This window comes from Talpa occidentalis, unplaced genomic scaffold (genome assembly GCF_014898055.3).
Source record: "Talpa occidentalis isolate TD23 unplaced genomic scaffold, MPIMG_talOcc4v2.1 talOcc4.7, whole genome shotgun sequence".
NCBI classification, from domain to species: domain Eukaryota; kingdom Metazoa; phylum Chordata; class Mammalia; order Eulipotyphla; family Talpidae; genus Talpa; species Talpa occidentalis.
The window spans coordinates 20033367-20045814 of NW_023605083.1; the positions used below are offsets into that span (position 1 = coordinate 20033367).

The 12448-nt window shown below is 37.6% G+C and overlaps 1 protein-coding gene across 14 annotated transcripts in view; it reads left to right on the plus strand.

Annotated features, from left to right (window-relative positions):
• Positions 1 to 12448, plus strand: part of PTPRD (protein tyrosine phosphatase receptor type D) — a 2089263-nt gene that overhangs the window by 1723693 nt on the left and 353122 nt on the right. For 6 of the 14 annotated variants that reach the window (XM_054689291.1, XM_037494315.2, XM_054689300.1 and 3 more), the window contains exon 1: positions 885 to 1249. The exons of 2 other annotated variants lie outside the window; for them this stretch is intronic. In XM_054689291.1, the coding sequence (XP_054545266.1) occupies positions 964 to 1249 (286 nt within the window). In that variant the 5' untranslated portion in view covers positions 885 to 963. Of the gene's footprint in view, positions 1 to 883; positions 1250 to 12448 lie in introns of those variants that run through there. 6 more of the 14 variants (XM_037494316.2, XM_054689292.1, XM_054689294.1 and 3 more) reach the window with 2 other exon arrangements.

The window sequence follows — 12448 nt, forward strand, 5'->3', positions numbered from 1 at the left end:
TAATTAAGCATCAAGGAAATGCTGGTTTAGAAATGGAAAATATTGTTCTCTTTAGTAATCAAATGTTTAAAATTCAAAACTCCTAGCAGCTGATTCGTTAATCTTGGGAAATTCATTTTTTCAATGTTTTCTTCTGTTTGTGTTTGCTTCAAAATTAAAAACAAACTTGTTTCAAAATAATTTTAAGACATTTTATACCATTTAAGAGAATGAATATATTTTACTTGTAAGAAGGACACTATGGCAATTTTGGGGCAGGGGAAGTTCAGAGACTGAGACTTTTTAAAATGAATTGAGAAACAGAGTGTAATGAGAGGCACTGAGTAGGGTATGTTGCAACCTAGTTTAGATATGATTAATTTTATATAGATACAGAAAGAGAGACGGGAAGTAAAAAGAGAGAGAGAGCCACTGAGCACACATTTCTTTTTACTGTCTAAATTGCATTTCGGTATAATAGGTCCCTGAGATAGTTTGAGTCTTAAACGCCCATGTTTTATTTGTATAGTGTTTTACAGTGTACAGAGGACTTTCATACACATTAACTTATTTAATTTTTATTACATCCCCTGTGAGGGGGGCATTATGCCCTTGTTAGAGTCCATAACACACTAGCTCAAATCCAGCTTTTCTGATTCCAAAGCATTTTCTTTTTAATTTACTCTAAGTTTAGTATATCCCTTCTTCCCTTCCACTGTTCCACTCTTCTTTACTCTTTTAATATCATTCTGTCCTTCCTCCTTTCTGTTAGTCCCTCCGTCAGACAGACTGAGATCCCATGAGTGAGAGAAGACCAGTGTGGCTAAAGTTTGGGAGTGTGGAGGGAAAATAGCAAGAGATGGAGGCGGAGGGGAGCGGGGGGCTGCCTAATGTGCAGGATCCTGTTGGCCTGTGTGGAATATTCACTCAGGCTGCTCTGCAGTCTCTTTGTTTATCAAGGGGAGTAGCTGATCTGGTGAGGGAATGTTAGGGGGAAAGGATGTCCTGCGCCAATCCCATACAGGCTTTGTGGACCCCACCCCCACTCCAGACCAAAGCCATCAGGACATTGGGAAAGACAAATCCCGTCACCACCAAAGGGAAGGTGGCTGGGACCTGAGGGTGGAGTTAAGCAGCCAGGTTGGGTATAAAAACCAAACTCGTGGGCCTTGGGGGGGCTCTCTCTTGCTCGCTCGGCTCCTGGCTTCACGGCTCCTGGCTTGCCGCCAGCTCTCAGAGCGCCATTTGGGATTCCTGATCGGCGGATTGGGTAGGACGCATTTAAAACTTTGTCTCCCACTTTTCTCCCAGAGCTGTACATTTCCTCATTTCCCCTTCCCTTTGTAAATAAACCTTTTATTAACCTTTCACGTGTGCCTGCAGTAGAGCATTGATAAGTCCTTTTAAGCGCACGGGTGAGGACCCACAGTCAGGCACCCCATTTTGTATCGGGGCTGCCCTATAACAGGAACATGATAACTTGTATTGTGGTGGCTGTGGAATTGGGAAGAAGTGGTTGGATTCCAGAAAGACTGAGAAACATTAGCTAAACAAGAGTAAGCAAGTTAGTACATCAGATGCAGAGTGTAAGAGATAGGGAAATGTTAAGGATGACTCCTAGATCTCTGTTCTGAGCACCTATATAGTTGGGTGACTGGAGTATGTATTGGGATAGGAAACATTAGGGGGATGGTGTGTTTTTTTGTTTTTGTTTTTTTTTTTTTTGTTTTTAGTTGAATGGATTATCATGAACTTGGTTTAAGACACAGTTGATTTGAGGAACCCATTAAATAACCTGCAGGAAATGCTAACTAGGCAACTGCTTATATGGATCCAGATCTGAGAAGAGAGCTAAGCCCTGAGGACACTTTCTTCAGAGTTACTTGCATATAAATGGTAACAGAGCCAGGGGCAGAAACAAAACCACTTAAGGAGAGAATTGGCAAAGACCCAGGGTTCAGAGTCTGCTCCCAGGGGGTTCAGATGATGAGTTTTTTTTTTTTGTTTTTTTTTTTAAGATTTATTTATTTATTTATACAAACATTGGGTATAGTCAGAAGTGCTGGAGGGTGAGAGAATTCACCAGAGCCAGTGCGGGGAACAGAACAGGCAGACTGATGAAATACACCACTGAGGGGAGCAGCAGGCATGGCAGGAGAGGTCTGTGCACCATGTGGGACCCTCGCTGGCCGGGCCGGCCAGGATCAAACTGGTGCTGGAGAGGCTGAGGGCAGCTTCACAGCCCAGTGCCCAACCACAGTGCCACCAGGGGAGGCCCCAGATGATGAGTTTTATAGAGGCTTTATATAAGGGGAAGTAGCGGTGTGGGGGAAGAGGAAGAGAGCTACAAAGCAAGAGGAGATTCTGGGAAAGCATTGTATTCTAGAGACTGAATATACAGATGCTGGGAGGAAAGATTCTCTTAGATGCTGTTGAGGGGTCTGAAGAGTATCTCTTGGATTTGGTAATAAGGACATTGATGACTTAGGGACAGCTAGACTGGTAGTGTAGTGGAAATTAGGACAGAGTAGTTGTCCAAGATAGACATAGAATTCAGAGAATTCTGAATCTGCAAGTGTCCACTGCATCCTTAGCTCACACAACTCAAACCATAGTACTTTTGTTGTAGTGTTGTATTAACAGTAAAGCAACATTTATGCTTCTAGACTTTATCATTTTTTTTGTCCTTTTCTGTTGACTCCTTCAAATAATAGTCTTCATAAAGTACCATCACTCTACATATTTGGTCTGGAGTAGTGTGTCTAAATGTTTCTCCCAGTCAGAATTGGTATACAACAAAAACATGTCTTCATGGTCTGCTCTCTCTGACCAATTCCCTCCCTGCATTTTGTTAGATGAAATGTGCTTGTGCTGTTACCCCAGTTAGCTGAACTGCTCAGAGTTCTCCCAATAACAGCATATTTTATTTATAAATATTAAAAAGTTCTCCAGTCATTCAGGTTTATTCATTGTTGTTAATCTGCCTGAAATGCTCTTTTCCCTCTTGGATTTAGCCTGAACTAAATTCACCCCCCCCCATTTAATTATGCCTTCCTTTAAAGACCCAGGGAGAACCTCTTATGTGCTTCTAATACCCAGATTCTATAATAGAATTTCTAACATCCTTATTTGTTTCTATATATGTCCATATATCTCAAGCTGGAACCTCCTAAACACAGTGATGCTTTCTGTGTATTCTCATGGCCTGTTGTACGTAGCAGGCAATCACTAAGTGTCTGTTGAGAGAACAGATGAACTTCAACTAGGCTGATCCAAATGAGAAATAGCAAAGTGGACTTCTGAAAAAGGCAGAGGAGATGGCACAACAAATAAGGACACTATTTTATTCAAAGCAAAGGCCCGGTTGCTCACTTAGAGCTTACTTTCTCTGATTTTACAAATACTTCCAAAATGTTTATTTGGTATGCGCTTGGATCGAAACTTATACATACCTCTTTGATCCTGACAGATTCCAGAAAAATCGACTGACAGACACTTGAAATAAAACCTATACCAAGGAGATGAGCCAAAACTACAAAAAAAAAAAAAAAAAAACAACAGACTGACCTAAAACTATGCAAAATAAGAGAGTGAGTTCATATTTAAAAATGGTGCCCTGCCAGGACCATCCAGCATACCTAAAGCCAAATGTATAAATGAGTTTGTTAGGGGGAAAAGGATGTCCCAAAGCAAATTCCATATAGGCTTTGTGGACTCCACCCACCCCAGGTCAAAGCCAAAGACACTGGGAACTCCAAATCCCATCACCACCAAAGGAAGGTGGCTGGGACCTGAGGGTGGGGTTAAGCAGCCAGGTGGATACAAAAGGCAGACACGTGGGCTTTGGGGATCCCCCATTTTTGGCTCTCCGCCAGCTCGCAGCGTCCGGCCAGCTCTGAGAGGACTGGGGTTTCCAGGTCGTCGGATCGTGTAGGACGCATTAAAGACTTTATTTCCCTATTTTCTCCCTGAGTTGTACATTTTCCTTATTTCTTTTTCTCTTGTAAATAAACCTTTTATTAACCCTTTTGTGTGTGTCTGTAGTAGAGTATTCATAAGTCTTTAAAGCGCGCGGGTGAGGACCCACAGCCAGGAACCCGTTAATATCGGGGTTGCTCTATAACAAGTTGACTAAAACATAGGGTATAAAGAAACTTTGATGATCAGGAAATTATTTAACTGTGTACTATTCCATTCAAAAAGGCAGAAAGGCATTTGATACATTTAAAAATGATTGAACTTAATTATGGAAATGCATATTTTATTGAAAAAACAATCATATCTGATGACAGGAATCAAGGCAGAGTAGTGGTATACATATCAGACCACTCAGAGAATTTAAAATACTTTGGACCTGGGAAATGCCTAATATAAGAACAAGGCATTCCAGAATGAGAAAGGAACAGCAGTTCTTAGCAGATAGTAGGAATCCTTGGGAAATCTCTGGGGTAACAGGCCCATGTATCTTCTGGTATTGTAATACATGAGTTAAAATATTGAATGTTATTTTACCTTTCCAGGATAGGATGTTTTATTTTCCCTTGGGCAACTGAGGTGATTTGTAACTTCTTTTTCTTAAATTATGGCAATAGGAAAAATTTTACCTTTGTTTAAAAATCCCCAATTTTATGTTTGTGCTTTTTAATTTAGATTAAATTGTTGGTGAGTAAAAAGGCAATGGCATTTATAGGACAGAGACTCTCAAATGGATATTAATCAGTGTTCTATCAGCTGAAACACTGGCTAAATTAGGTTATTTCAAAGTGATATGTTAGAATTAATGCATCTTCACTTATTTTTTGGTGTGTTCACTGTTTAGTGGTGTTGAAATCAAGGCTTTTCTCTAATTACTTTCCATGAAAAAGATCTCCCCCTTTCTGTGTATTTGTAAATTCAATTGCCTATCTCCTTTACAAATGAGTGAAAACATTGACTATGACTGAAGGTCTATAATAGATTGTATTATTTTTCTCACTCCTTAGAAGGAATAAAAGCACATCATAATACATCTTTGCTATTAACAGCTGACCTCCAGTGTGTGGTGGAACCATGTAATTGAATAACACTATTTGTGCAGGGAGATATTCAATAGAAGAAATGAGTTTAAGTACATCATGATGATAAAGCAGTTGCATGACAGTTGTGAAAGTTCTGAAATGGAAAAGCTGCCTTTGATTCCTCTTGGCTGACTACTTTTCTAAGTGGAAGTTGAGTTCACCACAATACAGTAAATAATAATTTTGATGCATTTTTACTGGTGGCAGCACAGTTTCTTAAATGAAAGTAATATTGTTGAATGAAGATAAAATTACATAGTTTTCATTAAGATATACACCAGCAGGGTGTTACATGCAGTGAATAAAGTGATTGGACTCTGGAGAACGGCAACTGTTTGAATTGGTGCATTGAATAATAAGGAATTTAAGAAGCTGTTGATTACTGGGAATTATATTGCCATTCAGCATTTGCTGATCTATTATTGCATGTCCCACATTTATTCAGCCATTAGAGATTTTGCAGTTGGTTCTTAACATCTGACATTTGAAAAAAACTGCACCCTATAACATGAAGAACTAAACAAATCTCATTGATAGACTTTTTATGGTTCCATTAATTAGGGTCTACTAAATGGTCATTTTTAGTTTTTGTTCTTGTCACAACAGATTTTAGTCTTTGCTTTTATCTTGCAGTGCTTTCTGTAGAGCTTAATGCACAATGTGCTTCTTGATTGTGCCAAATATGACCAGAGTATGAATGTTCTGTTGCTGTTGCTCTGCCTTCCTTTATAATAAGATTGCACTGAAGCAGAGTGATGGATAACATTTCAAAAAAGAACCAATTTCTTACAAGTTGGTTATCTAGTACATTAAACATTCATGTCAGTGTATGAAACTGTGATAGTGAAAAACACTGACTCAACAAAGTAGAATCACAAATCAGAAACACTTGGTTTTCATTTCTATACATTCTTATAAGGTTATCTTCAAATATTATCTGGTGGGATCAGTTTATTTTTCTGTTTTCTTCATGAACAAATGCCACTCAGGGTATTCTAAATGACCCATTGTAGTGGTATTTGTTTATGGCTGATGTGGGAAACTTTGTCCCCAAAAGCTGATAGTGAAAAATGTTTGAGAACATATGGCCAACTTTGTAGGTTCTTTGAAGAATTAACCTCTTTACTTTTAATTGTATGCAATGTATTGGCGGTATTTCTTTGTCTGATTCAGCTTTTTGCCAGGGATACATTGAAAGGCCATGTGAAAAATCAGAAATTTGAGTTAATAACTTGACAGTAACATTTTACTATCTGTCCTCATGGCAAAGACTTGAACTGAGATGTCATAAAGAAAATGAGGAATGATACAGTTCATCTGAATTTCATTACTTGTTAGAAATTCACTTAAAGGATCATAAATTGTTTTTTTCTCATTATTTAATAGATATTTTGTGAAGAAATTCTGGTAGAAATTCATTTTTTAATCATAGGAAAAAGGATTCACAACTTTGAATGGATGTTGTTTCCTCATGAAGGATTCCCCTATGGATAGCATGTGCTCCTTGTGTTGCGGTGCTACTGCTGATTTTAGGGTGATGGACATCAACCCCATAGTATTTTTATTATATTTTGAATTTGGGATCTCCCACACAAGGATCCCTGTGAATTATGGGAATCTTTACAGTTATGCATAAACTTGTCTTGCATCACTACCATATTTTATTAAATTTGGTGTTTCTGAAGAGTCATAAAGTATAAATAAGAAATTTTGAGTGGGTCAGATAAGATAGAAACCACTAATGTGATGAAGCCCTGTAGCACAACGATACGGATGGACTAATGGGCTATACATTAAATAGTGGGCTCAATAGTTTGGAGAATTGAGTATATGTCTAAGGCATCCCATGATTTACTGTTAACTATGATTCTGCCATAAAGGTCAGATCATGAATTATTCTGCTCCTGCTCTTAATCCAAGCATCACATTCAACCCACATGTAACTGACATGATTCTTCAATTTATTACTAATGTACTCAAATTGAATATTGTAGTCTTATTCATCATTCATTGGAGTGATGATGTGCTATAGTGACAACCTCTAAATCTCGATAGTTTGCAATCACAAACATTTATTCTTCACATTCTATATGCTAATGGGAAGTTAGCTGTTGTGGATCCATATTTGTCTTCTGATTTGGGGCCTCAAATGGAAGGAGCAGTCTTTACTTGGCGTGGGTCATTCTTAGACTAACGAATAAAAGCAAGAGTCTGGGCTGCACCTCTCAATGACACTTAAACCTCCACTTAGACCTAAGCATGGTGTGTACTGTTCCATTGGCCAAAGCTGAAGACTAGTGAGTAGTACCTCTGCCTGCAACAAACAGTGTGAGTCACATGCTCCTGGATAGGGGGTATAATGCTTTTTTAGGGGAGATAGTAGAAATTAAATGATTTCCCACAGAAGAATAATTAACTTGATAGCAGCTCTTAGATCTGTGTATTTGAAAATTATGAATTCTTTTCTTCTATCCTGAGCACTCTGAGACTTCCAGGGCCTGCTTTCCTGTCCTTTGGGGACTTCATAGGTTGATACTTTTGGTGACTGCAAAGTAACTGAGGTTATTATGCAGTGAGAAGGTATTTAGTCAGCACATTAAAAGCAGTGAACACAAAAGGTAGGATTGCTTGGCACTATTCCAAATCAAACAGTTTGGTACTAAACTATCTTGTTTCTTGCAAAACGACAGGTTCTTTTTTCTGCTGCATATTTCTGTATGCTCTCCATGGGATAATTTCAGGCTGATTCAACATAGGTCGCAGGCGTAGAATCCCCGTAGGATGTCATTCAGCATAAGCTCATGGCAGCGTTCTTATGTTCAGTGATAAAGAGAATTCTTTTTGTTTTTCCAGGACACTAAATAAAGCTTGATAATGTGCAAGTGTAGATAAAACTTTCAACAGCACATGGCTAAGGGATATTGAGATACCTTTATATGAGCATCACAAATCCTATGAGATACATTTATGATATTTAAATAGAGTGGTCCTTTCTCAAGATCTTAAACTAAGCCTACAGCTATCATTTCTGACTCTTCACCACCTTTCATCTTTTCTCTCCTTGGTCCCTGACTTTTACCTGCATTTCCAAAAATTTACACATTGTAAGCCACAGCACTTATTCAGAGATGTGAGTAAAGCATCAAATAATACACCTGACAAACAAGAATAGCACATAGCAGCTACTATAAATGCTACTACTACAGTTCTTATAGTTAAATGATTGGCTTTGAGCCTCATTTCTTCTGTGTGAGTTATATTGAAAATGGCTGGCCATAATGGGAAATTATGCAAAGTCTTACATTTATATACACTTTGCGATAATAAAATTTCAGAAATTTTATTGAGCGCTTACTATAGGCATGGTGATAATTCAATCACAGCAGTTACTACCAGAGTCTGCTGGAAGATCTGTCATGATTTCAGAGATTTATAGTTATCACAGGCACATAATTGAATAGTTTATGTGCTTATGATAATTGATGTCAAATTAATGGACAGTAATAACCCATGTTTACCAGTAAATTCTAGCAGAAAATCTTGAGACATTGTTGCAGTTATTTACTATTCTCATTAATAATATTGTGTCCATAAAATTATGTGCCTTGCCAAACACACACACACACACACACAGAATAACCTTTTTAAATATCCAAAATCAGTAATAGGTTTATAATCTGGAAATCATATAAAGAATAATACATGTTCAGAGAGTACCATGATCACTCTCCCATGGCTGCCAGATGACTCTTCTTATTAAGCTGATAGTAGTTCACAAGCAATGCTTAAAATTCCTTCCCCCCTTTTCTCTTTCCAAAGCACATTCAGTCCTCAGAAATAAAACTCATTTTTTCATTGTCAAGCAAGTATTTTATTAAATTTTGACTCTAATTCTGTGGTTATGATTTTTTTGGGGGGAGTAACTAAATGTTGTCCAAAAGCCAAATATTACAAAACAGGCCTGTATTTATTGAGTGGGAGCAAAATATAATTCTGCCTAACCAGAAAATGTTGTTGTTTTCATGCTTCCAAAGACATTTTGAAACCAATTTGATTTCAAAAAGAAAGAGAAAACAAATTAAAATGAAGAAGTAGTTACTGGAAAGTCCCTGGGAACATCTTTCCTCTGCATACTTCTGATGAGAGTGGGGGTATCTGAAGACCATTTTGGAAGGGGTATGGAACAGGTCTCAGAACCTTCTGCACATTCAGGTCCCTGAACCTTCTGGGATTCAGAGTTATTAAAAGCTGTTGATTTAACATAGAATAAAGTAAAAACTCTTATCTCGCGTTAGAAGGCTCTTGATGTGGTAACTCCTGCATCTTCTGCTTTTATCTTGTATCAGTTCTTTGTTTAGTTGCTATGTTTTGATTGTCCTGACACCTTCATGCATGGTCTCCCTCTTTTGTTTGTTTGAATTCTCTGATTAACTTATTTTTCCTCACCTGCTCCTCTTCTGCAGGCCTTTCTTGTCCATTGTATGTAGGTCTTTTTGTCTTCCAGCTAATCACCATGCTTGTCTCACAACACTCACGTTTTCACTATTTGATTATTGCTTATCCCCCTACCCCAGAATTGTGGGGTTTGGGTCTCCCCGCTACCCCACCACAAAAATAGTGCTTGGAATGTAGCACTTGGAACAAGTTAGTGTTCCACGGGTATTTGTTAATATGACTGAATCAGTGAATTTGTGGGAAGGGAATGGATTGCATTCAAGATATTAAGCTCCTTTATCTGTAAGATGAGGGGAAAGGGCTTCGCTACAACCAGTCTGTTACAGAACAAGGGTGGTCTCTATCATCCTCGGATCTCTAGGTTTCCCACCTCCTACCCTCTTCTCTCTATGTGAGGGTTTGATGTTGCCTTGAGAAACCTTCTATGAGGGTGGGCTAGAATCCAGTTGAGGTCTGCTGTCTCTGAAGATGTCTTTGCTGATCTACTTTCTGGAAGGTCTCTTGGATTGTTCTTTTACTATTTTAGATTAGCTGTTTTAATGGAATTTTTAACTGATCAAATAGATAATTTGTAAGTAGTAAGGAATCAATAACATTTGCTGTGATCTAGATTTAGTTTTGGAGCAGGTGATTTGAATTAATAGTCCCATAGATAATGTGAGAATGGAGATAGTAAATGAATATGTATGTAGCCTTCCCATATTAATGTGTAGTTATTCAACACATAATCCTCAAGTGAAGATGATTGTCAACAGGGAGTACCCCTAGCAAATTTAAAATGTAATTCCACTTATCAGAGTTCAATTTATCAAATATCAAGGATTTCTCCTCCCTTAGAATTCTGTGACTTTATGATTCAGCTACTGTAGTTTTGATTTATAGGTGAGAAAATAGAATATAATGTGCATGACTTATCAGAGTCCCATGCAATTATTTATGCAAATAACTTACCAATGACACTTTGCAATACAAATGTGTATTTGATGGTGTCCGGAATGTAATAGCTCATATGAAAGACATTGTTGTTTGTGTAACTGGTGCATACTTTTGTCTTGCTAGCAACAAGTTCTTTTTCTTGCTAGTAATAGAACCCAGATTTTATTTTTTCTCATTGTAATGACTGTATAGGCCATGGTAGACTGTGTCTTAAGTGGTACACCTTACTGTTCCAAACATGTAGTAGCCTTGGTTTTCCTGGTGAGTGTTGTAAACATAGATTTGTGATTGATTGGTCAATAAAAATTGAGAGAAAATCTGGGTAATTTTTCGATGGGTTTGTTCACTCACAAGAGACAGGCATTAGACAGGGACATTTACTGATTTCTTCCTCTGTATGTGGTATTGGAACTGTGGCATGCATCTGGGGACCATGAGAGGAGCAAGCCAGCACAGCGAGCCGGGTAGTTTGGACAGATGGGTGGGAGGAGGCTGAGTGCCTGATGCTGTCACTGAATTGCTGAATAAACCACCCTTACTCTTATGTGAGAGAATAATATCCTTTTAGTTTAATTCACATTTAGTAGGGGGTTCTGTTACGTAAAGCCCCAAATATTTTAACAGATATAAGTTCTTTGGGGCTACTAAAGAAGAAGTAGTGAAGCTCACAACCCCAAATCACTAGAAAGGTATTAAAAGAAGAGATGCATATTGTAAGACTTAAGCAACTATGTAGACTAAACAGAGGAAAAAAATAGTATACAGACTGCCAACCTCACGGATAATAGATACTTATTATACATAGCTCAAAAAAGAAATCAAGATTTAAACTTGTGAACTTTGCTTTGTTTTCTGCATTTTTATCAAAATGTCTAAGCAAAAGCAAACAGCGTTACTTGGCTTGTGCAGAATACAAGTGTTTTTAATCCTGAAGAAAATCTATTGTTCTTTGTCATTTTTATCTTTTGCCAGTGGGCATGGTTAGATCTTACCTAAAAATATTTTTCTTGTTAATTCAACTTTTCTAGGAAAAATACTAAATCCCTGAACATTTATATTTCAGTGGGGCTGACTACAAATCAGATTTTCCATCAGACTTTTACTTGAGAAGTTGCTGCTTGTATGAATGTTATCAGTATGAATTTGCTTTGGGGTTAGAAGTTCCTATAAATTGGGTACCTTTGTGGATTCTGCTTTCTTTTGCTAAAGAAGGAAGAAAAGTACAACTTTTCCATTTCCCCCCCCATGGCTTTTTTTTTTTTTTCAATTTTCCCATTTCTTTGTAGTCAATTTAGGTAAACTATGTCTTTTCTAGAAAATGATTTATCTCACCCATGTTTAAACATTTATTATCTACAGGTTATAAGTATTGATACATTCTCATTTGAAAAATTCTGTCACTATTATTAGATCATCTTTTCTTGTCTAGGTAATATATCTAGAGATTGCATAATTATTGAAAGTAAGACTTAAAAGATGTTCAAGCATTAGAATCACACCTCAAAAGATGTTATCCCAAATGCTTTTGAACTGCAAAAATTACTTGCATTTAAGTTATTAAAACATCTGCATCCTTTTTCTGATCTTCTTACCCCATATGTCAGAGCAGTTCTTCTCGGCCTGGAAAACCTGAGTGCTAATCACAGGTGTATGGGAATAAATGTCACAGTACACACATACATTGAAGAAATACAAGTTACTTTGTTCACATGTTGTGCTGTGTGAGGAAGTATTGCTTTTTCTGTTCTCTTTTGCTTTTATTAGAGGATTTCTCAGAGCAACTAACTTATGAATGTATGCAAAGCACTTTTGTAATTCTGCTTTAAGGAAATAGTTCACATAACTCAATTAACATGCTACATTTCCTCATAACCATAGGATGTTTCTGTGGAACCAAGCTTAGCCGAGGTTTCGCCACAACAGTTTCCTCAGACTTCTATCACTTACATTGGATATGGAGTTGATTGTCATGTGTCTCATCAAATATGAGCTCCTTGAGGAAGATTAACTGCCCTTATTTC